The sequence below is a fragment of the Rattus norvegicus genome, chromosome 15, assembly GCF_036323735.1.
Source record: "Rattus norvegicus strain BN/NHsdMcwi chromosome 15, GRCr8, whole genome shotgun sequence".
Taxonomy (NCBI): domain Eukaryota; kingdom Metazoa; phylum Chordata; class Mammalia; order Rodentia; family Muridae; genus Rattus; species Rattus norvegicus.
The window spans coordinates 28,077,841-28,104,467 of NC_086033.1; the positions used below are offsets into that span (position 1 = coordinate 28,077,841).

General features: G+C 41.4%; 1 pseudogene and 2 gene segments (V, D, J or C); all 3 read left to right on the forward strand.

Moving 5' to 3' along the window:
- Positions 1-9,581: 9,581 nt before the first annotated feature.
- On the forward strand, positions 9,582-11,407 carry LOC134482190 (T cell receptor alpha variable 22-like). The segment is given in 2 exon segments: positions 9,582-9,690; positions 9,868-11,407. Coding segments are annotated over 2 exon segments (348 nt in total).
- A 6,767-nt stretch (positions 11,408-18,174) lies between these two features.
- Positions 18,175-18,765, forward strand: LOC134482266 (T-cell receptor alpha chain V region CTL-F3-like; annotated as a pseudogene).
- A 5,730-nt stretch (positions 18,766-24,495) lies between these two features.
- LOC134482267 (T-cell receptor alpha chain V region PHDS58-like) lies at positions 24,496-25,068 on the forward strand. The segment is given in 2 exon segments: positions 24,496-24,663; positions 24,755-25,068. Coding segments are annotated over 2 exon segments (360 nt in total).
- The last annotated feature ends 1,559 nt before the right edge of the window (positions 25,069-26,627 follow it).

The following is a 26,627-nucleotide window of genomic DNA, read 5'->3' on the forward strand; positions in this document are numbered from 1 at the left end:
GTCAATATAGGATTTCATCAGTGATACAAAAGTTTTGAAATCTGTCATAATTATGTAAGTTCTAGCCACTATTAAAAAGAAAACGGGAGAATAAGGAATTCGAGCTCATAGATTTTTTTTTCCAAAGAATTCATCAGATGTAAATGTACTGTCTTGTTTTTGTTACTGTCTCCAAATCTTCTCATCTCCGTGGTCTGAGTCCTTCTGCATCTTTTTTAACTGCTCATTGCTTTCACTCTAGGACAGAATTCCAATGATGGATTCCTTTTTTCTAACATAGTCCTGCCCTGCTCTAATACAGGCAAGAGTCACAGGGAAAGTGAGTGCTCTCTGACTACAGTGAGGAATTTTAGTTTCTTCTCCATCCGAATGGGAGGATTGTAGAAGATCTTATACTCTCTTGCATACAGCAGAGGAGGGTGAATAGTCAGGATAAGAGAGAAAGAAAGGAAGATTTTTCTAGTGCTGCTCAGCTCCGAAATGGAAGTAGGCGGGCACCATGAACCATGAGCACCTAAGCACGATTTTCAGCACACACATCAAAGCTGGGCATGGTGGCTGTGCTCTCCAGCCAGCCTAGACTAACCGTGAGCTCCAGGTAACAGTGAGAGAGCTTTCTCCAACAAACAAGGCAGATAGCTTCAGAAAAACGACATCCAAGATTGATTTCTGGCATCCACATGCAAGCACTTACACACACAAACACACAGACACACAGACACACAGACACACAGACACACAGACACAGAGAGACACACACAAGCTCTTTAAAACATGAAGAACATTCAAGGTTTTTCTCTAGTGCCTACATGTACACATACACATGTGCTTTTACATGCCCCACTCAGTTGTACCCACACACCAGGAGCACATACATGTACACATAAATATTTTAACATAGAACAGAAACACAAGTTAACTGAAGATTCTAATATTAAGTAATCTACCCCACACATTACTGTCACTCTCTTAGTTTTGACTTTCTTTATAATGAAATGAGAAGGCAGGGACAATATATACAATTGTAAGACACAGAGCCTACATCAGCCCAGGAATGCTCATGTATGCCTTTCCAGTCTACTCACCTGCTGCAAGTGATGAGGTTCCCCATTCTTGCCACTGCACATTTGGTCTGTTTGACCAAACACACATGCAGTTGATAGATAGATCCATGTATTCTTATGTGCGTTGTCATCATCACCATTATCATCACCACCATCACTATTATAATCACCATCATCATCGTCATCATCATCACCCATCACTGTCATTGCAGTACAGTACCTCATAACCAAACGTACTGCACTCTGTTCCACTGTGTCTCTCCATAGCTAGACAAGGAATTGTTAGGGATTAAATATTTGGTTATTAGTGGGTCTAGGTACAGTCTATACTATGCAACATGCTTCTACTCTTGCTAGAGAAATCTACCGTGTGATATCCCCTATGAAATGTGATGATACCTTGTGTATTTATCATGTTGTTGTCAACAGAATTTCAGTTTCTTCTGTCATTGTCTTTATTTAAAATGCCATCTGGCAACCCCTGGAAGGAGCATTCTTGAAAGGCTTGGCTCACACTTTGAAGTGAGAGTAACTTCAGTGGGACATAAGCAATAGAGCCTGTCTGAATCAAAATGATTTAATGTTAACTGTAAACCTACACAGTTGTACCTGTTTACAGATATTTTTGTGGTTGAGATGTGCAGACGTTGCAAAAATTTTAGAAATAGCGCCTGCACACTCTGAAGATTTATAAGATTTATGCCAAGCAGATTTTCCTTCTCCATATGTGTTCCGAGCAAACCTAAGATGTCCTGGTGCTGTGATACAAGCACAGGGTGTGAAAATATCAAAAGCCTTGTTAGAAACCTACAGGGGGGAATTCACTTCTTTACCTTAGCACTGGGGGCTCAGTGCAGGAAATGCAGACCCAGTCTTCTCAGCACCTTGACAAATTGGTGAGGCCATCAGACCTTTAGGTAGAATTCTCAGGAGGATTTTGGCAAGAATGGGGAAGTATTACCTGGGAGACAATAGCTCTAAAACAAAATAAAATAGTAGAATGACAAACGGTTGAATTATTTCATCTGTCGAGTTATGTCTCCAGAAGCTTTTTTGGCTGTGCTTGTGTAGTAGAATCTAAAAATGGCCAACTATATTCATTTGGAGGGGGGATTTCACAGCACACCACAGGTTGTGTGGCTGAGAGAACAAAACTTCTTTTCTTGAAGTCTTAGAGGGGACAGTCCAAGATGGAGTTGTGAGCAGGACCCACTTTCTCTGAGATCTCTCTCTGTGGTCCCAGAAGTCCACAGTAGTGAGTCCAAACAAGGTCAGAGGATGTGCAGGTCTGTGCTCATCATCAGTCTGATTGGTCTGGCCCTCGTGTGTACATTCATTTTACTTCAGTCAACTTTTAACCAACTGTCTTCAAGTGTCATCACACTGGAGTCCTTGGCGTGAGCACTCCAGCATATATATTTTGCGTAGCACATAATTCAGATTTTAATATCCTTTTAAGAATAATAATGTTATCTGTATGATATTATATGGAGTTCTGCTGTGCACGTGAATACATATACACACAGACACACATGCATGCATGTGCACAGGCACGCGCGCGCGCGCGCACACACACACTCACACTCATACACACACACACACACACACACACACACACACACACCTGGACAAATTCTATCCTATATGCTCAAATATTGGGTTGTTTTATTTTATATTGTTCTAAAGTAGTGCATTGCAGTACTTAACATGATAATTCAGCAAAACAGTCACCTTTTAATGTAATTTTATTCCATTTGGTGTATACATGTGAATAAGCATGGAAATGTATGTATATGTGAAGTGTATATATATATATGTATGTAATATATATATATTATATATGTGTGTGTCAGTGTATATGTATGTGTGTATATATATAAGCTTGAATGTATATAAGTCTAATAATGAGTCAAGCTGAATCACATGTAAGTTTGATGATTGCATTTACACACAATCACTTGCATGTTTCTAGAAGAACCTGAAACAAAATAAAATGAGGTAATTGTGAAGGAATGGAAGGAACCATTATCCAGAATTGGCTATGCAGCTCTCTATCCTCTCAGTACATGAAAATTTCTCAGTTTTGGCTTCATTTTTTTCTGCTTCATTTTTTCTTGGTCTTTCTCCTCTGCCTATTTCCCATTTTCTCTTTGATCTAAATGTTAAGTCAACCCTCACTCACACCTCTCAGAAACACGGTTTCTGTGTAGCATGAGCTAATTCACCTGACAAACTTGACTGTCTCCTAGGCCGTCCTCTCTCTCACCTGAGAGCAAAACAGGCCTGCTGTGGAGAAGGCTGTGGTGGTTATGGTGAGTGGGTTAGAGAGAAGGCGTCAATCCTTCCACAAGGGGAAACGTGTCCTATGTTGTCTTCAGCATTGGTGGTTTCTGATTAGAGTTTCCCAAAGTAACATGTGCTGTAACTTTAATTTTTCAAAACTATTTTTAATGATGGACCTTGTATGTTGATGTCTATATGAAGGTGAGGGTTGACTCAAGTTAGGTCAAGGCCATGACTGGACAGTAAATATAAGGCAGAAGCAAAGCTTTTGAAGGCAGAGGAGAAGGGGGAGGAGTGGAGAATCAAGACGAAGATGGAGAAGGATGACCCAGATCTGGGTGGTCTTGAACTGTCAAGGTAGTTGGGATGGATTTCTGTAGGCAATCTATGTAGAGCTTACCTATGTAGGAGGTTTATATCCTTATCAATTGGTTGTGAGTTCATTGGGAGGATGTATTGTGGATTGAGAATTTAACATATAAATCTGATTGAAAAATTACAGTTTATTGAGTCATGATTTCACTGGGTTGTTGAGATCATGAGCAGAGTCTGTGGCAGAGAGACATACTAGGCCAGCCCATGCTGGACTTCTAGAGCCCTGATTTTACTGGGCAGCTGGAACCAGAGAGTTCACAGCTAGCAGAGAGCCGCTGGCAGAGGTGCTAAGTTAGGATAAATTATGCTTAGTTCCATTTGGCTCCCTCTGTTGCTGGAACTAACTCTAGAGACCAGGGTGGCAAGGTTCCACTTGGAAGGGACTGCAGACCCCCAGGTTTAGAGAGGACTTGAGTGCAGTGTGGCCTCTGAGATAAAGATAACCCGCAGTGTCATTTGGTCCCATGGGTGCTGGCACTAGCATGGATAGTTCCTTTTGGCCCAATGAGGCTGGAAATTGTGAGAGAGCAACTGCCAAGGTTAGAGAGAGCCCAGAAGAGAAGCACAGGGCAGTAGGGGCAGGAACCGGTTGCAACACTTTTTATTACTGCAAGTGTTCTTAAATGTTTTACCCTCCCTTTTAGCCTACCACCCACCAGAAGTAGTGGATAAAAAAGGATACAGGGGAAGTGGATCTGTTTAGAAATGGTTCTTTGAAGCAAATCCTATCTGCATTGTCAAGAAAACAGCAGTTCAGTTCACAGGTCAACAGCTCAACCCACTTGCAAACACTTCACGGATACTCCAGCAGTCCAGTTCAGTAGTGTCAGGATAGCACCAGCAGTGGCACAACCTAGTAGGAACAGCCAGGCCTCAGCTGAATCTCTGTGTAAGCAGGAGAGACCAGGATCACCAGGAATGTCAGGGAAAGTTCTTGGCTGTGCCTCTTTGGGTGAAGCCAAGATCAGCCAAAATGTAAGACCGAGAAGCATTTAGCTATGCAAGCAAGCCAAGCAAGCTTCCGTCACTGTCTGCTGAGTCCTTTATGTACTCCTCCAAACACCATGTGTCCTCCATGGGTCTTGCCTCAATAGGTGCGTCCATCTTAGATGACATCACTCTGCCAATCATCCTGAGTCTGAGGAAGTAGCAAGAAATAGCAACAGAAGTTTTCTGGTGCAGTCCTGAAAAATGGAGTTCAACTACATAGTGTGAGGCAGACCAATGCATGCATATCATTAATGAATCCTTCATCATCTGTTCTTTCACATGCTTGCTTCAGAAAAAATTCTTTCACCCGTGTCTGCTTCAGAGAAAGATTCCTTCATGTGTTTGCCCCAGAAAAACACTCTTCAACACAACTAACTTTTCAAAGAACCCTTAAGTTTCCACTTCAATGTACAAAGAATTAAAGTTTTGATTCATTCAAAAGATCTTTTTTGATAAACATTTATACAACTTTTACATTTTGATACCGTTTTAATACTTCAGTGTTTTTGGTAATCTCAATTTTTTTTCTTTTGTTGTTTTGACAAAGATTTCATTGTTCTCTTTGGCAAAATGAACTGGAACATCTGCATACAGAAGTGTATTTCAGTTCTAATGATGAAGTCCATTGTTGAAACTATGTGCATATATTGTTACACATAAATATGTATTTGTCAAGCTGTTTGAAGGTGGGATGTGTAACCTGAGATGTGTCCATAACGCAGTGCAAGGCAAAAGCAGAGGCTACAGCTGCTAACGTGAGAAAGACTCATTTGTTTGTTAGTTGTTTGTTGTGATGGAGCTTCATGGGGTTCAGGCTGACATCAAGTGAATTCAATTCTTAGCTCACAATGAGGTTGAGCTTCTGATCCTCCTTCCTTGACCTGCCAGTTGCTGGGATCCCAGACATGCCCCAGCATCCTCAGCTAAGGCTTATGAGATTGCAAATAAAATTACAAAAGGAGCAACACAAATTCCAGATTTTATATCAAACAGAAAATGAGACATGAAATACTCTACATTTCCTGTTAGTTTGCACATATAATATATAATTATGATTTTTGAAGAAAACACCAGGCAGCATCAGCTCCAAAAGGAAAGCTGAAGGAGAAGTTTAGGATGGTGAGTGATGAATTCAACAGGATGGACCAGGGTGTTCAGGGTATATGCTTTTACCATGAATGGAGTGTGCTTTTAGTCTTTTAAAAGTAACTTACGTGTTCATGAACTTATTCAAATACTAAGACTATTAAGTTATAAAGGGCAATTAAATCTTCCCACCTTTTCATTTTTATAATAAAAAAGGTGTAAAAAAATATACACCTTTAATTAACTTTGCATCCTAACTGCAGTTTTTCTTCCCTCCTCTTCTCGCAGTCCTCCCTCCCTCCACATCCATCCTCACCCCCACAAATTCCTTTTCCCTTTAACTTCAGGAAAGGGGACACCTACCACATGTATCAAACAGCCTTGGCATATAAAGTTACAGTAAGGCCAGGGTAGGTTCATCTTCTCCTGTTGAGGCTTAAGGATGCCACTCACTTTAGGGAAAGAATCCCAGAGGCATGAAAGAGAGTCAGACACAGCCCCTGCTGCTGCTGTCAGGAGACCACCCACATGAGGGCCAAGCTACACAACTGTCCCATAAGTGCAGAGGGCCTAAGTGAGTCCCATGCAAGCTCTCTGGTTGATGGCACAACCTCTATAAACACGATGGGCTCAGGGTAGTTAATTGTGTAGGCTTTCTTGTTTTTTGACTAGTATTGCTCCTACTGTCCTTCCTGTGCATCTTTCACAGGATTCCCCAAGCTCCACCTAATGTTTGGTCTCTGCATCAGTTTCCACTAGTTCCTCCATGAAGCCTCTCTGATGATGGTTATGCTAGGCACCCCTATGGGAAGCATAGTGTGTCAAGTGGGCAACCTCATGGCAAGGTTATCAGGCTGGACTGGTAACTGTTTAGGAATCCTTCATTGTCTGCTCCATCTGTACCCCTGCACATTTTGTGGGTAAGAAGGTTTTGTGGCTTGGTTGCTGTCTCAGTCCCTTCATTTGATGTCTTGCTTGGTTACAGGAGATGGCCAGTTCAGACTCCATGTCCTACATTGCTAGGAGTCTTAACTAAGATCATTTAGTAGATTTCTGGGAGTTGCCATTGCCCCAGGTTTCTAGCTCAACCCAGAATTCCCCCTCAACTCCAATTGTCCCATTATTCTCTCTTTGTCCTCCCTCAACGTGATCATATATGTTCACTGTCCTACCCTCAACCCCATTCTGTTCCAGCTCCACATCCACCCACCATGACTATTGTATTTCTCTTTCTCAGTGAGAATCATGTGTTCCCCTCCCCCATTCATCCTCCTTGTTACTTAGCCTTATTGTGTCTGTGGATTGTAGCATGATTCTTCTTCACTTCATGGCTAATGTCCACTTATAAGTGAGTCCACACTGTGTTTGTCTTTCTGAGTCTGGATTTCCTCAGTGCAAATGATTTTTTTTTCTTGCTCCATCTTGCTCTACTTTCCTGCAAGTTTCATGATGTCATTGTTTTGAAAACTGAGTAATACTCATTTGTGTACATGCACCCCATTTTCTGTGCTGACCTCCCATCCCTTCCCAGCTATCTCTGTTCTTCTTCCTATTGTTCCCATTAACTTATGCTTATCTTGCCCTTACTTTCTCGGGTGCTTCTCCCCAACCCCGTGTTCCCCTTTGTACCTTTCCGGCCTCTGTGGTTACTCCAGGTTCTATCTGTCCATCTGAAAATGTGGAGCTGGGAGTCTCTGCAATTTCCACTGCAGTCAGCTCAGTGTCGGAATGTGTGGTCTTTGTTTTTCTGGGTCTCAGTCAACTCATTTGAAATTATCATTTCTAGTTCTGTCTATCTATCTGCAAAATTTGTGGGGATGTTTTTCTTTACACTGAAAAATACTCCAGAGCTTATAAGTGCCACATTTTCATTCTGCACTCACCAGGAGGAGGACATTAGGCTGTTTCTATTTCCTACTTCCTGTGAGTGGAGCAGCGATGAACAAAAGCAGGAATCTGTGGAGCAGGATGGCGAGTTCTTTGGACGCACACTGAAGTAGAATAGATGGACCGTGTGCTACATCTGTCTTTAGGTTTTTGAAGATTTTCCACAGGATCCAGAGCAGCTCCACAAATTTTCAAGTTCCCCAACAATGAATGTGGGTTCCTTTCTCCCAACACCCACCTCAGCATTTGTTGTCAGTTGTTTTAATTTAGACGTTCTAACTGGTGTAAGTTGAAATCACAAAGTTGTTTTAAATTGTGTTCTCCTAATTACTAAGGATAATGAGCAATTTTGAGATTTTTAAAGCCATTTTTGTTTCTTCTATGGAGAACTCCATCTAGACACTCTTGTCTTCTGACCATTGACATTTCCTTCACCAGGAAGTAAAGGGCTGGTTTAATGAGGCTTGTGGAGATGGCCTGAAGTCACATTTGTTGGCGGTGTCAGTCCACTAGGGGGCACTGCAGGGTTCCTAGAAATTACTGATTCTTAAGATGCCCAGAGGTCTGAAAGGCTGAGCTGAGACACAGGACATAAGTCAATCCACGCACAAAGCAAGGAATAGTGGTGATGATTCAGAGTTATACAGACCCTTAGCTCCCTGTCACTTTTTTAATAAAACCACAGATATCCAGAGCCGGTTCACTGGATCTCATATGTGTATAAATCTCTTTAAAGAACAATTCTCTGATGAGATGTAAACAAAACAGAGTCTCCCTGAGGATGGACACACAAGAGCAACTTTTATCACTGTTTTTTCTGTATCTTAGAATTTCATCTATAATTCCATAAAAAACATACTGTGGTGTGTGTGTGTGTGTGTGTGTGTGTGTGTGTGTGTGTGTGTGTTGTATTCTAAACTGGAAAGAAAAAATAATTGCTTTTTTAAAAAGGAAAACTAGAAGATATAAGGTATGGAAACTAGAAGGGAGCGAGCCTCCCTGAACCTGAGCCGGCGTCCTTAGCTGTGCTTCCCTGCAGAACCCAGCAGAACAGCAGAGCAGACGTCCAGAGACAGAAAAGAAACCAGGGTTGAAACAGGGCATGTCTTGTTCTTCCTATAACCAACAAAACTGTGCTGATGATCTTAATTGCAAGATATTCTTTTTATTCGGTGTAGTAGATTATATGCTGATTTGCCCAATTGTGTAATTTAAGAGTCCTGCCAGGACTTCCTTGTGTATGCCTTTTCTATTGACCACACAGCAGAAGATGGCCAACTCACAATGCCTTATCACTTAGTTTGAACATGTTTTGTTTTAATGGTTCTTCGTCCGTATTTTATAGTTTCCTGTCTTGTGGTGTGTGTGTGTGTGTGTGTGTGTGTGTGTGTGTGTGTGTGTGTGTGTGTGTATGTGCATTTCATCTTTGTTAATTTTCATTTACTTCTGTCTGAGGGCTGTTTGTTTACGTGTTTGCTTTCTAAAGAGAGAGAAAAGAAAGGGCTGGACTTGAGGAATTGGGAAAAATTTGGAGGTGATAGAGAAGGGAAGAGAATGATCAGAATACAGTGTGTAAAAAACATTAGGACAGAAAAGGTCAAACAGTCTCGCTAGGACTCTAAAGGCTCCGCTTTACACACTGAGCCATTAGTTTTCCTATTGGCATTCATCATTAATGTGTTCCCGTTCCTCACACATTTTCCTCAAACTCTCTTATATTACGTGTTACATTAGAAACACAGTGTCCTGGTCTCTACATCAATGTCCTCCACAGTCCTGGAGCAATGACAGTGCAGAGTCATGAGGTGGAGGTGGGTGGAGTTCCTTGTTCAGATGAATGAGGGAGCTCAGTGACTCAGAGAGAACCTGTAGTCTGTGAGCACAAGTTGTCTGGGCACAAGACTGACGCCCTTCAGAGCTGGAGAGAAGACATCCCAGCAAGTGGACAGGGCCATGGAGAGGAACCTGGGAGCTGTGCTGGGGATTCTGTGGGTGCAGATTTGCTGTGAGTTGTGCTAAGCTAAGTTCCTATCAGGGATTCTCCAGAAATGTGGGAGGTGGATGGGGAGAAAGTAGATGAAAATCTCCTGTGTATTCTTCCTCATGGGTGTTTCATGGGGTAGTTCATTGATATGGGTAGATACCTCTCTTTAATTCTGATTTCTTTTTCTGTTTCCAACAGGGGTGAGAGGAAATAATGTGGAGCAGAGTCCTACATCCTTGAGTCTACATGAGGGAACCAATTCTTCTCTGAGATGCAATTTTTCTAGTGCCATGACAACTGTGCAGTGGTTCCGACAGAATTCCAGGGGCAGCCTCATCAGTCTGTTCTACCTGGCTTCAGGAACAAAGGAGAATGGGAGGTTAAAGTCAACATTCGATGCTAAGGAGCGCTACAGCACCCTGCACATCAGTGGTGCCCAGCTGGAGGACTCAGGCACCTACCTCTGTGCTGCTGAGGCACAGTGCTCCCAGTGAGCCTGCAGCCTGGCCCCAAACTGCAGCTGGCTGTACAGCTACAACCCCTGCCATGGAAGACTCTGCAGGAGGCTTTGCACAGCTGTGGCCGTATCAGATCTCCACCAATTACAGAGAAGATGTGAGGAAATATAACATCTTTGTAGAAGTTCACACTTAGATTTACCTAAATTCAGACTTACGAGACACTGACTGCTTGTATGTCAAATGCTCAGAATCATCATCAGCCCACAACACTAAAATACACACTTCGTTTTACTAAATGCTTGTGCTAATGTCACAAAATAACACCCCCCATATATACTCCAGAATCATTTGGGTCATTTCTCAGGATCAGAAACAGAGAGCAACTGTTTCTGTCCTTTGTTTAGAGAGCACCTGACCAACTGTCAGATAATTTGTCAAATATGAAGTTGATAAAAGTTTAATATTTAGATCTAATAATTTAAGCTGTAGAAAGGGAGAGTAAACTAATCTTATTATTTAATCAAGACATCATTTCTACCATGTCTTTGCATTTAACAAAATAATACATTTAATTACGCAATATGAAACAAATATTTCACATAAAAATTATGAGAGCCGAAAGACAAATGACTCACTAGAGAGTGATGTATTTGCAATTTGTATCACAGTAGTATTTACAGCAATTGACTCTTCTGAAATATTTATACATTTGCAATGTAATAGATATATAAAACTTCTCATTAAAACACTGTTTTCAAAAGAAAACTGAAAACTTTCTAAATATCACAATAGGGGATTAAGTCATTATATCATAATTAAGTGCGAGACAAACAATTGTTTTTCCTAAGTGGTGGCTGACTTCATATTGCAGTTGAAGGAACCTTGCTTATCCTAGTCTCTGTAAGGAACTACAGACAGCCATGCCATTCACTCACTCAGGTATTGTCTGTCCATTGCTGTTTTCACTTAGAACCAGCAGCTGAGTGGCTAAGACAGTGAGTTGATTGATGGAAACATCTCCTTTCTTGAGCTTCACTAACTAATTTACCCCCTTGTGATTCTCTCAGATTCTTCCCCAATGCAATTGTATTTTGAAGTGAAAATTTCTGGTTCTTTGGAAACTCAATTGTAACATGTGATGCTTTGCTGGAAGCTGTCCTATGATAGGATTCTTTGTTGAAGCAGACATGTGAGAGGGTGTTTTACTGGAGTGGACACTTGAGAGGTTTTGTGATATTTGGAAGTCTAAATGGTACCCAATAAACAGTAAGAGAACACTTTTGCATTGATATGCCTTGAAATACTTCACTGGTCTTCACTGGACTGTCTTCTCTTGGTGTCCCACACTTAGCAGGGCTTCACTGGGCGTCACCAAGAACACTATTGCATTGGTGTACCTTGTAATGCCTCATTGGTCTTTGCTGATTGATCTTGGTTTTCCTGATTTTATAGAGAAATGTGCTAAAGAACTTTTCGTGGTTTTTCTGGAAGCTTCTTGACATTTCTGCTGACTTGTGCTGATTTGACAGAACCTCACTCAAAGGTTCTGCTGTTGCTGGACCCCCATTACTGAATCATGCTTGATGTTTGCTATTGGACTGGATTGCTGCCATCCTGAGAAGAAACACTGGAAGCATCCCAAAGAACTACTTCTAAACAGGTCCACATCCTTGCCTTAGTAATCATCTTTCTCTTTTGGTTCATGGGCTAGAAGAGAAGTTGAAATGTTAAAGAACTCCAACTAAAGGAGGTTTTGAAAAGATCCAAGCCTACATATGGTGCTCCATGTATGAAACCATATGTTAAAAAATTATAGCTGATTGCTTTCCCAGTCCTGCTCCTGGAATGACGACTCTGAGGCTAAATATCTATTAATAAATTCCTAGGCCACAACCTTTTGCTCATTCCCTGACTAGCTCAGAACTTATTTACCCATTTAAACTATCCTGTGTCTGCCATGTGGTTAGTTACCTCACCTTCAGTCCCTGCCTGCTTCTTCCTTCATTTCTCCTCAGCGTCTCCCTTCTAGTTCATGTCCATCTCTTAGGTCCACCTCTCATCTCACCCTTCTCAGCTCTCTCCATGCCTCTGTTTTATCTCTTGCTATTTCCCAGAATTCTCTCTTCCTGCCAGGGTCCCACATCCTATTTCCTGCCTCAGCTCATTGGCCATCAGCTTTTTATTGACAGGTGATGTTTATAAGAGATTCTCTCTACAACCTTGTTTAAAATACAGATTATCTGAGCTTCCCAGATGATAAACAATTCCTATTTACCAGAAAGATTTATGAAAGCATGGCTAGAAGTTGTGTCACTACAGTGGCAGCCTTTGCAGTAAGAATTGTTGATTCAGTCATCTCAGAGAGTTCCCAAATTGCAACCTCCCTGATCCTAGTTCCTTTATAGGGTATGAATGTGGAATTAGATGAGATGGTGATGTGGCAATTTGGTGTAGACAGGGATACCGTGATAAGGCGTTCTAACTGATCTTGCTAGAATTTTTTCCTAATCCCATTCCTAATTATTTTGTACTCAGAAATTCCTGTTTAATACACAAATATGCCTGAGTATTATAGATGACTATTTAAGACTTTTTCTAGTCAAGACATAGAATTGAATTTTGAAAAGCAATATAAATGTTATGGTCTCTGAAAATCATTAAAATAAAATCAAAATTAACATTAATAAAAATAGAAAACGAGAGGTTTTATTTATTGAGAAAAGCACTTTCTATTCTGCTGTTTCCATCGACCGTCATCGTGACTGCATCCCTTTCATCCCATGCTCTCAGAAGGTCTGTGAGTTCTCACACTTGAAGTTGATGACGCCCATTCTCTTGTTAAATCTGGTTTACCGTAAATAGTATCTGTGTGATGCACAACTAACTTCATCCTGTTATAGTCATCTGTTCTCTGTTCCACTTCTTGTACTGATTCTTTTAGATATTTTTCTCATTTCTTGTTTTTGAATTTCAGTTTCCTCATTAGCTTCCATTAAGGTCTGAACTTCAACCAAATATTGAACAAGTTTACACTTCTTTTTAGAAGTGGCTGTCACTGTCTTCTCTTCCTGATCAAAGGGATTACTTTTATGAATCTACATATTTCTGGTCCTCAGTAATGTCCGACAAAGTTGCTGTTTATCTTCTTAATTAGCTGTTTCCATTTTCTGCATCCCCATTCACAGAGCCAAGTTTGCATTAACTTTTTTTCTATTCAACAATTTTCCACACTCTATAAGTTTTTATCTTTTTATTGCAATTGTTTTTCAAGTCAACAAATTTCATCACATAAAATGAGTACCATGTCCACCTGCAGACTACTAGACTATCTTAAATTTCACTTCTTTAGTCTTTAGTTGATTTTCAAATTCTTTTCCAGAATTTTCAACTTCTCCAAAGCCAGGGCTGCCTCTTGAGCTGTCACCTTCATTAGTGACTGAATAATTATGAATAGATGTGCCATGTTTGCTCCATCTTCATATTTAATTCATTTATTTCCACTCTTGATGAAGCAATCAATAATTTATCTGCCAACTTTTCTTGAAGTGGCAGGTCATCTGGATCAAATGTGATGGTTCTCAGTTTATACTAGTGAGCATTTTAAATTCTTTCATTGTCTTTCACCTTCTACACCGAGGCTCGCAAATGGTTGCGGTCACACATTGACAACAAAGCCCTCTCTAGGTTATCTCTGGCTCAGTCTCTCTCTTCCTGTAGCCCTCATCACACACTCAGGTTCCACCCACTCTGGCTGTACAATCTAACAAATGGTGGCTTGTAGGTGACACATTTCCCTTCATAAATATTTTTATATAAATTACAATGCTGAATTTTCAGTGTATAAGCTAATTTTCCTGAGTAAAAATTCTGTGTGTTTTAAAAGGTTGTTTTTTTCTGGATCTGCAGAGAGAAACAATTTTCTGTTTTACATCAGGTATCACAAGCTTTATCAGTTGAGAATTTGAGCCTCATTGTTGCCCGTGTGAAGAGGGTACATAACTCCAGAAAGCTTGCAAGATAAGACCATCAGCGTGACTTTCACTCCTATATTAATAAACAATCTGCCATTCTCAGGTTTTTAAAGTTGCAGGGTAAATATATTTCTTACAAGAAAGGTCTGTTAGATTTAGTGATTAAACCCCCCCTCATAAAGGAACATCCTGCCTCTCTCTGTGTAGGCTACAGAGTCTACCCCCATATCACATCACATATGATCATTATTTTTTAGCAAATTATATTTTATTTGACTATAAATATTAATGTCCCCATGATCCACTATCAATCCCTTTATGTTGTGGGAGGTTTAGAAATGTGGACAGGATCCTGTCTGATAATTCAGAGGCCCACGGTCATGTCAGTGAAATAGCAGGTTTGTTAGATGCATAAAAATGTGAATGAATGGTCTTAGGTTTCCATATTATTTGACACTTTCTCCCAGTCCCATTATACACTTTGTCTGACACTACTTTCTTTGCATAGTTTCTATGTTCAGTAGTACAAAAGAATTTCAGAGCCAGAAGAATTCATAGAAGTCCCTTATCCAATTCCATTACAAAACAGAAATTATGAGAAAATTATTCCAGATTTCCTCATTAGCGTTATGTCTCCACTTCATTCCTTCAGGAAGAATCACCCCGTAGAAAATCCACCATTTTCAGCTTGAATGCAGAATCTGGAAAGGAAATGTGTAATCTGTCTGACCTCAAGAATCAACAGCTCAAATATGTGTAACATGCGAATTTTGAGCAAGCAAGAATCAGGCTGCACACGACTGCTATTTTTGTTTTTAAGTGGAAGTGGATTTTTTCATGCAATGCTTTCTGCTCAGTGTTTCCCCTTCCTCATCTCCTTCCAGATCCAACCCAGGGCTGAAATCAACCAAGTAGAAACAAATGGACTATACAAAGAATCAACAAAATCAGGAGCCAGTTCATTGAAAAAATAAAAAAGATAGATAAACGCATAGCCAGACTAACCAGAGGGCACAGAGACTGTATCCAAATTAACAAAATCAGAAATGAAAAGGGAGACATAACAAAAGAAACTGAGAAAATCAAAAAATCATCAGATTATACTACAAAAGCCTATACTCAACAATACTGAAAAATCTGGATGAAATGGACAATTTTCTAGACCAAGATCAGATACCAATGTTAAATCAGGAACAGATCAACCATCTGTCACATATATACATTTACATATGAAAACATCACATATATAGCTTGCATGTGAAACAGAATAGTTATGATATGTGAGATTTAAATATAAATATTATCCACATTAGTGTGTAAATATACTTTTCTGGATTTCCAAGTCCAGGAACCCATTTAACATGACATATTGTGTGTTGTGAGTCTGGGTATCTCATAGGATAAGAGCACTAGTCCTTGCTTGTTAGGGATGCAACCACAAGGTGTTATTAGATCTCAAATATTGGGGAGAATGCAGAGAAATCTCTTTGGTGTATGTTGATGGTTCAGGCTTTGGGAAGAAGCAAAGCTGTTTTGTCAGTGGCTGAGGGGTTGACTCTAGATCTAGAATTATTACTAAGAATGAACAACCAATTTGGAGCAGAGACTGAAGGAAAGGCCATCTAGAGACTGCCATACATGGGGATGCATCCTACATGCATTCACCAAGCCCAGTCACTACTGGGGATGCCAAGAGGTGCATGCTGACAGGAGCCTGATATAACTGTCTTCTGGGAGGCTCAGCCAGAGCAAGACAAATACAGAGGGCGACACTCGCAGCCAACCATTGGACTGAGAATGGTGTCCCCAATGGAGGAGTTAGGGGAAGGACTGAAGGAGCTGAAGGGGTTTGCAATCCCATAAGAAGAACAACAATATCAACCACCAGATCCCCCAGAATTCCCAGGGATTAAACCACCATCCTGAGAGTACACAGGGATGAACCTATGGCTCCAGGCACTTATGGAACAGAGTATGACCTTGCTGCATCAATTGGAGGAGAGGCCTGTCAAGGCTGGATACCCATTGTAGGGGAAAGCCAGGGCAGGCAGAAGGGTGGGAGGGAGTGGGTGGATGTATGAGGAGCACCCACATAGATGCAGGGGATGGGGGGATAGAATGGGAAGGTACTGGAGGGAAAACTGAAAGGGAGATAATATTTGAAATGTAGATAAAAAATATCCAATAAAAATGAATAAAAAAACTAAACTAAACTAAATAAAAAACAATGAACAACACCCTGACAGCTATATAGTACCCACGAGTCATCACGATCTTCATTGGCTTTTACCTTATTTGGGAAGAACAATGGAGACATAATTCCTACATTATTGCTATTTCTGTGGCTGTATTGTATGATGAGTTAATATTCTAGGGCCACAGAATAATCAATGAGACATATAGGGGTATGCTATCTCACTCAGGTTTTCTCTAGCTACTGTAGAAAGAAGACGTCTGTAAAGTAATGGCCTCACAGTCTTTCTCCATCCTTCCATCTCTGCATAGGGATGAGCTAAGGTGGGCAGGTGGAGAGCAGCTCCACTCCATCCTGAGAGTCGAGGAGAGGACCAGTACTCGCATCAGCTGCACTTGTGTAGACAGTGCCCTGCTCTATTTCCCTCGGTACAAGCAAGAACCTGGGAAGCATCCTAAGCTCCTCATTGACATTCGTTCAAATATGGAAAGAAAGCAGCCCCAAAGATTTATAGTTTTACTGAATAAGAAAGCCAAACATTTCACTCTGCACAAGCCATTGAGACTCAGCCATGTGCTTCTGTGCCAAAAGTGCACACTAGTCAATGGCTCCTGTAGTCTGTCCTGAAACCTGCCGTGGGGCCTGGAGCCCCATCCACATCCTGTGTCACACGCCTTCCAGTGCAGCATTTGCCAGGGGTTCCTTTTAAGTGGCAGCTACAGTGTAGACATAAAAACAGAAACTTGAATGTCAGCTTCAACTCAACCCATTTAGGACAATTTTCTCTATCCTTTTTAAAAATAGTTTTAAAATTGAAATATAATTTTTTCTTTTTTTTTCTTTTTTTCGGAGCTGGGGACTGAAGCCAGGGCCTTGCGCTTGCTAGGCAAGCGCTCTACCACTGAGCTAAATCCCCGACCCCGATAATTTTAATACTTTCTGTCTGGCAGCACATGGAGGCTATGAGAGAACAGAACTCATTATGCTGCAGAGACAAAAAGACTGTAGCTGACTCAGCCCCATGTGGAACATCTACATCCCACACTCTCCTCCCTTGGCTCAGAAGTCATCGAGGAAGAGGCTGTGGACAAACTGTGAGAGTGGTGGATGACTACACAGAAGCAGTGTTTCCTGCACATAGCAGGGCAGCTGCACATGTGAATTCACAGAGGTTGACAGTACACACGAGTCCTGCAAAGGATCAAGCCAGAAAGATTCCATCACAGAGAAGGAAGATGGACATTCCCACCTTTTTTCATTAAAGTTGCAGCTCCTGGTGCAAAGATTGCCTTCCAATGAAGGCCACATATCCAAGAGTACATGGGCAGTGCAGCCTATAACACAAAACTTGCTGCATTTTATTTTAAATGGGACGATGGGACACAAACTGGGTTGTTATAAAAAAGTGGATAAATCTTTTCAGGACTGGAAAGAGCAGAGGATACTAAGCAAAATTCATTGCATAATATTCTGTAAGAACTAATAAAAATCTAAAAGTACATGAATTATCAGAAGTCTATTTGTGTGTGCATATTCTTTCATGTATACTCGCCACACTAAACACGGTAGGAGACACATAGCTCAGTAGCACTAGTGATTTCAGGAATCCACTGGGGACTTGAGACCTGCCTCCTTTGGGCGAGGTTCCAAGTTTATTTACACTGTGCTCTCCTGATCTCTGTGGTGCAGGTTGAAGGGAAATCAGCAGAGGGCGCTGCCGCTTCAGATGTGGTTAACATCTCATTCACATGGTTGTTTAAAAGGACAGACTCACTGTGCAGACAGAGATCCTTGTCTCTCAGTGAGGAGTTTGAGGAGATCCTGCAGAGGACTTGCCCTGTGACCTTGGTGCACTCAAGGACCAAGTGTCATTTCTTCTATGAACATGCTTCCTGACACCTGCTCTGTTCTCGTGCTCCTCCTAATGCTCAGTAAGTTATATTTAACTCTAAGGGTTAATGATGTTCGTTTCTTACAACTCTAGAACTCTTTAGTGTTCCTTCTCAAATAAAAAAGTAATTCCTCTGTATTTATGCATTTATGTACTTATTCATTCATTTTTTATTATTTATTTTCAGAGAGGAGCAATGGAGACTCAATGACCCAGACAGAAGGCCTGGTCACTCTCACAGAGCAGTCGCCTGTGATGCTGACCTGCACCTATCAGACTACTTACTCAACTGTTACCCTGTTCTGGTATGTGCAATATCTCAATGAAGCCCCTCGGCTACTCCTGAGGAGCTCCACAGACAGCAAGAGGACCGAGCACGAAGGGTTCCACGCCGCTCTCCATAAGAGCAGCCGCTCCTTCCGACTGCAGAAGCCCTCAGCACAGCTGTCAGACTCTGCCCTGTACTACTGTGCTGTGGAGACACAGTGAGGGAGACGGCAGGGGAAGCTGCACATGAACCAACAGTGCAGGAAGGCTGAAGGAGGAGGCTCTGTGAGGGAGCCTAAGTGCTTTCACTAAGTGGTGTTTACCTAGCTTCCTGAAAACATGAACAAATGTCAGATCAGATAGAAATCTAGGAATTGGTGGATATTCTAACAGGGCAGGATGGACATCAGTGCCAAAAAACAAAAAACAAAACAAAACAAAAACCCAACCAAACAACAAACAAACAAACCGAAACAGGATTTGATTAACTGACATATTGTTCTCTCCCTGGAGACCTCTTGCAGGAAACATCTCTGGGAAAACCCTGACCAGGATTTATCTCTACCAAGATGTCTTACAAAATTCAGTGGCTTAAATTCTCTTACAATCTTCTGCAAATCTCCATTAATTCATGACCTAATGAGGAACGGAGACTCTAGTCTTTAAATATTTTCTTCAGGCTCACTCCTTAAGTTATGTATATTCTTCCTCTCCTTGATCCATGAAACAGAAAATTTAGCCCAAATTCTAGACTTGCTTGCTTATCTATGACTGTGAAGAGACTATGTTCAAGACATCCTATTAACCATAAAAACAATGCCAACCAACAAGAGCTTCTGGGGACTAAACCACTACACAGACTGACCCAGGGCTGCAAATGCATATGTAGCAGAGAATAGCCTTGTTAGGACACCAGTGGAAGGGGAAGCCCTTGGTTCTGCCAAGGTTGGACCTCCCCCAGTACAGGGGAATATGAGGTGGCAGTAAGGGGGATGTATGGGGGGAATACCCATATGGGGGAGGGAAAGGGGAATAACATTCGAAATGTAAGTAAAGAAATTTATCTAATAAAATTTTTAAAAAAAGAAGAGACCAGCATCACTGAGATGTATTCTTCTGGGAAATGTCTTCTGACAGAATTAAGAAGCTGTAATTCAGAGATAGCGAAGGTTGTACCTTGTGCTGCAGCTGTATTTGGCTCATGTAAGAGTCACTCAAGTGGTACTGGTTTTAATGTCATGAAGAGCAGCTGACTCATTGCACTGTGAGAGATCATGGCAGGCTATTGGTGAAGGTTCAGACTCAGTTGCAGTTGATTGACCAGGACTGAAGGAGTCATGCAAAGGATTTGAGGCTTGGCATCGTGAAGAGTGCCTGTGAGAGACTATTAGTGAAGCAAAAGACCTTAGTGTATTGGAGATGCCAGTACCATGGGATGATCACCAAGAACAGCAGCAACACTGGAGTGGATCAACCTGAGCTTAGAGTGCTACAGAGGTCAGAGCTGGCGAAGTGACATCAGCCTTTTGGAGGAGCCCAGAAGATCATATGTTGCCTAGGAGACCCCAAGATGTTTGACATGCCATAGTGATGGGCAATCTGTTGAGGAAAGCTGCTAACAGGGAGTGGAACCAGCCCAGGAGAAAGAAGTTTGTTGCAGTCAACAAAGATGAAAAAGGAGCTGGAGATCTGAAGACCACCTTGACATCAGACATGGAGATGGCGGGGTTGGAAGTTTGCTCAGCTGGTTTCCTGTCTTGTTTTGGGGATTACAGTTAAGTGATTGGATGAATCTCAGAAGAGACCTTGAACATTAAACTTTAATATTGTTGAAGCTGCTATAGACTATGGGAACTTTGGAAGGTGGACTAAATGTGGTTTTTTATTGTGCTATAGGTAGATATGGCCCCCACAGACTCAGGTGTTTGAACAAGCCTATGGGGATCAGGGAGTGGAATTTGATTTGTATATGCTTAGCCCAGGAAGTGGTACTATTAGGAGGTGTGGCCTTGTTGGAGTAGGTGTGGCACTGTGGGCATGGGCTTAAAACTCTCATCCTAGCTGCCTGGAAGTCAGTCTTCCTCTAACAGCCTTCAGATGAAGATGTAGAACTCTCAGCTCTGACTGCATCATGCCTACCTAGATGCTCCCCTGCTCCTACCTTGATGATAATGGACTGAACCTCTGAACCTGTAAGCCAGCTCCAAGTTAATGTTGTTCTTTATAAGAAAAAAAGACAACCTACTAAAAACCATTTAATTGGGGGTTTGATTAAAGTTTCACAGAGTTAACCACCTTGGTGGGGAGTGTAGTAGCAGTCAACCAGGCATGGCATTGGACCTGTACCTGAGGCTGTACAACTTACCATAAGCAAGGGGTAGGGAGGGAGATATTGGTTCCAAAGCTCACCAACAATGACATGGCTCCTTTGACAAGACCAACTCTCATGATGATATCTAAACAGACTACCAACCAGGAACCCAACTCTCACACTTTCTGACTGCCTTCATTTGATGAAGCTTTTCATGAAATACAGATAGACTCCATGTATAAGAAGAGTCTAGAGGTGTGAGCACATGATATGTCATGGTCTTGAAATTCTTAACTTGATATAATTTATTTACATTTCAAAAGTAATCCCCTTTCCCAGTTCCCATTTATGAACCTCCTATCCCATCCAACCTCCCTGTTCTTCTATGAGGGTACTCCCTATTCAACCACCAACCCCTTCTCACCTCCCTGCCCTGAAATTCCCCTACACTGGGGGTGTCCAGCCTTGGAAGGTCCAAGGGATTCTCCTCTTATTGGTGTCCAACAAGGCCATCCTCTGCTACATATGCAGCTGGAGTCATGTGTCGGTCCATGTGTACACTTTGGATGGTGGTTTAGTCCCTAGAAGCTCTGGTTGGTTGGTATTGTTGTTCTTATGGGGTTGCAAACCCTATCAGCTCCTTCAATCCTTTTTCTAACTCCTCCAATGGGGACCCATTCTCAGTTCAATGGTTGGCTGAGAGCATCCACTTCTGCATTTGTGTTCTTTTAAGGTCTGTGTGACATCTGCCCAGTATCTTCTAGCTTTTGTAGTCTCTGGTGAGAAGTCTGCTGTAATTTTGATAGGTCTTCCATTATATATTACTTGACCTTTTTCCTTTACTGCTTTCAATATTCTTTTTTGATGTTGTTGTTTTGTTCGTTGGGTGTTTTGACTACTATGTGACAGGAGGAATTTCTTCTCTGATCCAATCTATTTGGAGTTCTGTAGGCTTCTTGTATGTTTATGGGCATCTCTTTCTTTAGGTTAGAAAAGTTTTCTTCTATAATTTTGTTGAAGATATTTACTGGCCCCTTAAGTTGGGAATCTTTACTCTTTTCTATACCTATTATCCTTAGGTTTGATCTCCTCATTATGTCCTCCATTGTCTGGATGTTTTGGGTTAGGAGCTTTTTCATTTCACATTGTCTTTGACAATTGTGTTAATGTTTTCTATGGTATCTTCTGCCCCTGAGATTCTCTCTTCTATATTTTGTATTCTGTTGGTGATGCTTATGTATAAGACACCTGATCTCTTTTCTAATCTTTCTATCTCCAGGGTTGTTTCCTTTTGTGATTTCTTTATTGTTTTTATTTACATTTTTAGATCCTGGGTGGCTTTGTTCAGTTCCTTTAACTGTTTGGTTGTGTTTTTCTGTGATTCTTTAAGGGATTTTTGTGTCTTCTCTTTAAGGGCTTCTACTTGTTTACCTGTGCTGTCCTGTATTTCTTTAAGAGAGCTATTTATGTCCTTCTCAAAGTACTCTATCATCATCCTAAGATGTGATTTTAAATCCAAATCTTATTTTCCTGTGTGTTGGGATATCCAGTATTTGCTTTGGTGGGAGAACGGTGTTCTGATGTTACCAAGTAGACTTGGTTTCTGTTGCTTAGGTTACTCCGCTTGCCTTTTGCCATCTGGTTTTCTCTGGTGTTAGCTTGTCTTGCTGTCTCTGACAGTGGCTTAACCCTCATGTAATCCTGTGTGTCAGCACTCCTGGAGATCGGCTTTCTCTCAGCCAGGTCTGGGTACAGAGAGATGGGTCACAGGGTCAGCTCAGGGAGCAGGCAGAAACTGGAAGAATCCTGTTCCAGACTGCTCCTAGGTTCCTGTGCCCAGACAGCTCCAGGCGAGTTCCTCTAGGGCCAAGAATGTGTGCAGAAGTGGTGGTATCCCCTGAGTTCTCAGGATTGTCCACACTTCTGAGAGTCCATCTCTCTTTCCCAAGGGATCTGGGTACAGAGAACTATGTGAAAGGGTAAAGGCCATGTTCTTGAATTTTAAATTGTATTCTAAAAGTAAAAGATTCTGAAGACTGTTCCTCAGCAAATACTCCTCAATTACAAATATTGTGGCAATAAATATATTTTGGATCTGGCTAGGATTCATGATTGCATTACGTTGGACTTATTTATGTGACCCATGACCTTTAGCTAATGCTGGTTTACATTTTGAGTATTTGCTCCCTGGTTCCTTAATTCAAAATCACATGTTTATTTCCAGACAGTGTCTGGTGTTGGAACATGTATCTCAACTCCGTACCTATGCAGTATGATATGTTTGGAGAGGATTCTGTCCTTCTTGTGCTGTATTTAGCAAAAAATTGCCTCACTGAATGGGCCTGTTAAGGTCTCAGTTACATCATTTTGGTGATCAACTTCTGTCTTATTTAGGGTTTCCATCGCTGTGAAGAGACACCATGACCAAGGCAAGTCTTATAAGAACATTTAATTGGGGCTGGCTTCCAGGTTCACAGGTTCAATCCATTATCATCAAGGTGGGGGCATGGCAGCATCCAGGCAGGTTTGGCAATGAAGGAGTTTAGAGTTCTACATATTCGTCTGTAGGCTTCTAGGAGAAAAATGACTTCCAGGTAGCTAGGAGGCACACTTCCTCCAAAAAAGTCACACATACTCCAACAAGGTACCATTGCCCAGGCCAAGCATATTCAAACTACCACAATCATACTCATGCACACATACATGCTGGGTACTGCAAATTGCCAAAGTAAACTGAAAGCCAGCAGGAATTGCTGGCCTTTGTTTTTCATGAGCTTCCTTCCTTCTGACCAAGTTTCAATGTGACTCTATCTCTTTCCATCTTCTTCAAGTATTTGTAAATCTGAATTCTTAGATGACTGTTATCTTCTAAGTCTTGTGAATTTTGGCTTGTTTGGGGGAAATTTGAAAAAATACTGAAACACACACACACACATCACAAACACACACACATCACAAACACACTCAATTGCTGGCATAGATAATGCTCCCTTCCCCCAGGAAAGACAATCACTACAAGAAAGAACAGGTAAGAGAAAACCCTTTGGAAGAACTTCCTTTTCCAAAAAACATATGTATTAACACTGAGCCATTGCATTCCATTGACCCAGAAAAAAACTAACATTTTTAATCCTGTTTCTTTCACAAAGGTCAGTACTATAACCAGCCATTGAGGTCTCACAGTTGCAATTCCTCTAGCTTTAGCAGTCAGCCTTTCTTATCTAGAGTCCTGTCTTGTCATTGACAGCAGAGGCAATCTCACTCCGAGTGTTTTTCATTGTCTCTGTGCTGCAGGGCATCCACCAAGGGCCATAGCTGTACCATAAAGCCTCACCATCATCGCTGTGCTAGTCATCCACACTCAGTCTGAGACAGTTGCATCTGAAGTCTGGGTTTAGTTCATAATCTGGTTTCATAAGGAATATTAACAAGCCATCCACGTCCACCAGATGCTATAACTAATGCCTCATCATACATTAGGAAAGGAGCAGTGTGCTTTGGGAAAGTTTTGCTTCGTTAAAACAGGAACAGAGCAGGAGGAAGGCTGTGGACCCTCAAGACATTTGGTTACTCATGTGGCCTCCAGAGGGCGCTGCTGCACTCACTAGTGTTCCTTCTTCCTCTGAAGATCTCCACCTGCTCACATCTCATTCTGGCAGTTGGCTCAGTATTTAGCAAAGGCAAGTAACAAGAATCAGATTTTCAAAACCTTCCAGGCTCCTGTTTGCAGCATTAGTTTTTATCTGATCGGGAGACCTCTCCAGCAGACCCTTCTTCACAAGAGCGTTCAAGCCCTCGCTTTCCTCAGCTATATTCCTACCTATCCTGTTCCTGAGAGTTCCAAGGCTCAACCATGTTCCTGGTGCTCCTCCCAGTGCTGGGGATAAACTTTCTCCTGAGTGAGTACAGCTTCCTTGTGATATCTGCATCTCTCCATTCTGACCGTCCTCACTGAAGACTGCACTGAACTTACCTAATATTCCTTTCCAGGAGATGGCCAAGCTCAGTCAGTGACTCAACCTGATGTTCGTGTCACTGTCTCTGAAGAAGCCACTCTGCAGCTGAGATGCAAGTATTCCTCCTCTGTGCCACCTTCCCTGTTCTGGTATGTCCAGTACCCACAGCAGGGGCTGCAGCTGCTCCTCAAGTACTATTCCAGAGACCCCGTGGTTCAAGGAGTGAACGGCTTTGAGGCTGAGTTCAACAAGAGTGACTCTTCCTTCCACCTGAGGAAAGCCTCTGTGCACTGGAGCGACTCGGCTGTGTACTTCTGTGCTCTGAGCGCACAGTGTCTGGGGCTGTAGGGGGAGCTGAACACAAACACCCATTTCAGGGGATTCTCAGACTCACGATTTCTATCTTTGAGGTTTATGAAGCATCTCTTTGGACTTGGTGAGGAGAGAAGTTGAGCAGTCCCAGCTGTCTTTGCTCCACTAATTTCTAACTAAAATATCCACTGTCTGACTTTGTCTTAGAAGTCCTTTGTGCATTTTCAAAATTCTCTAATGTTCAATGATAATTCTTTAGAATAAAGGAGACAACTGTTATTGTTCATGAGAACTATTTTCTGAATGGACGTTACTTCGAGAGTGACTAGACTAAATGGCTGATAGTGGATACCAGAATGTGGACATTAATTTGTCGTTTTATGTGTTGCATTTACAAAAATGAAAGGACTGCTCCTCAATTTTAGTCCTGAAATTTGCCTTCTCTACTCAGTCTTTCATGCTGAATTCCTTGCATATTCTTCTTTCAATGCTAAATATACTGATGAGAATTGGTCATAATATTTAAGTACTTTCATTTCAGAAAGAATTTGTTGCTTGTTAGTTAATATAAAAATTTACCAGAACCAGGAATTCTTAGAAATCTTTCATAATTATGTCATTTCTCACAACCACTAAAAATAAAAGAATAATGAATTCTAGCTCATTGGTATTTTTTTCCAAAGCAATCTTCACAGTTATAAATGTATTCTTCTATTTTTGTTGTCACCTTAAATTCTTCAAATCTACTTGAAAATTTGTAGTATGATTCCTCCTGTGTCTTTATTTTGTATGCATATGCATATTTTATATGCACCGTCTTCTCCCTGGTGTGTGTGATTCCACTATGGGAACATCAGAAATCGACTCTTTCATCCTAACATCTCCATGTCCTGCTGAGATGCAGGCAGGAGTCGCAGTGCTAGCACAGTAGTGCTCGCTGGCTCCAGGACAGAACTTTAGTTTCCTCTCCTTCTATCGGTGATGATTGTACAAGAAGATATTTTACTTCTATGAACACAGCCTAGGAGGGTGAATGCTTAGGAGTAAATAAAAGGAAAAAGGAAAAGTAAGAGGGAATTCTCAAGCTGTTGCTTGGCTTAGAAATGCAAGTGAGTAAACGCCATGTATCCGTGAGCACCTGAGTAGGATTGCAGCACACAGAAAGGTTGGGCAGGTGGCTGTGCTGAGAGGTAAGAACAGACGGATCCCTGTAGCCTGATACTCAACCATCAATAATGAACTCCAGGCATCAGTGAGAGAGCTTGTCTACAATATACAAGGTAGATAGCGTCAGAAAAATGACACCCAAGATTGACATCTGAGCTCCTCATGAATATGCACATATAGATAGCTAAACATATGCATACACACAGTATTATTATATTATATTATATTACATTATGTTATATCATATCATATTATATTAATCCCAGCACAGAGTTAATACCTACCTCAGTGGTTTATGTTCCCAAATGAAAGTCACCAAACAGCCTTTAGATTTTAATACGCCTTAAGCAGTACAATAACTGGATGACTGTCTATCCTCTATGCTGTTAGAATCTACCTCCTACCAATAACTCTGAGTTACAACTTAC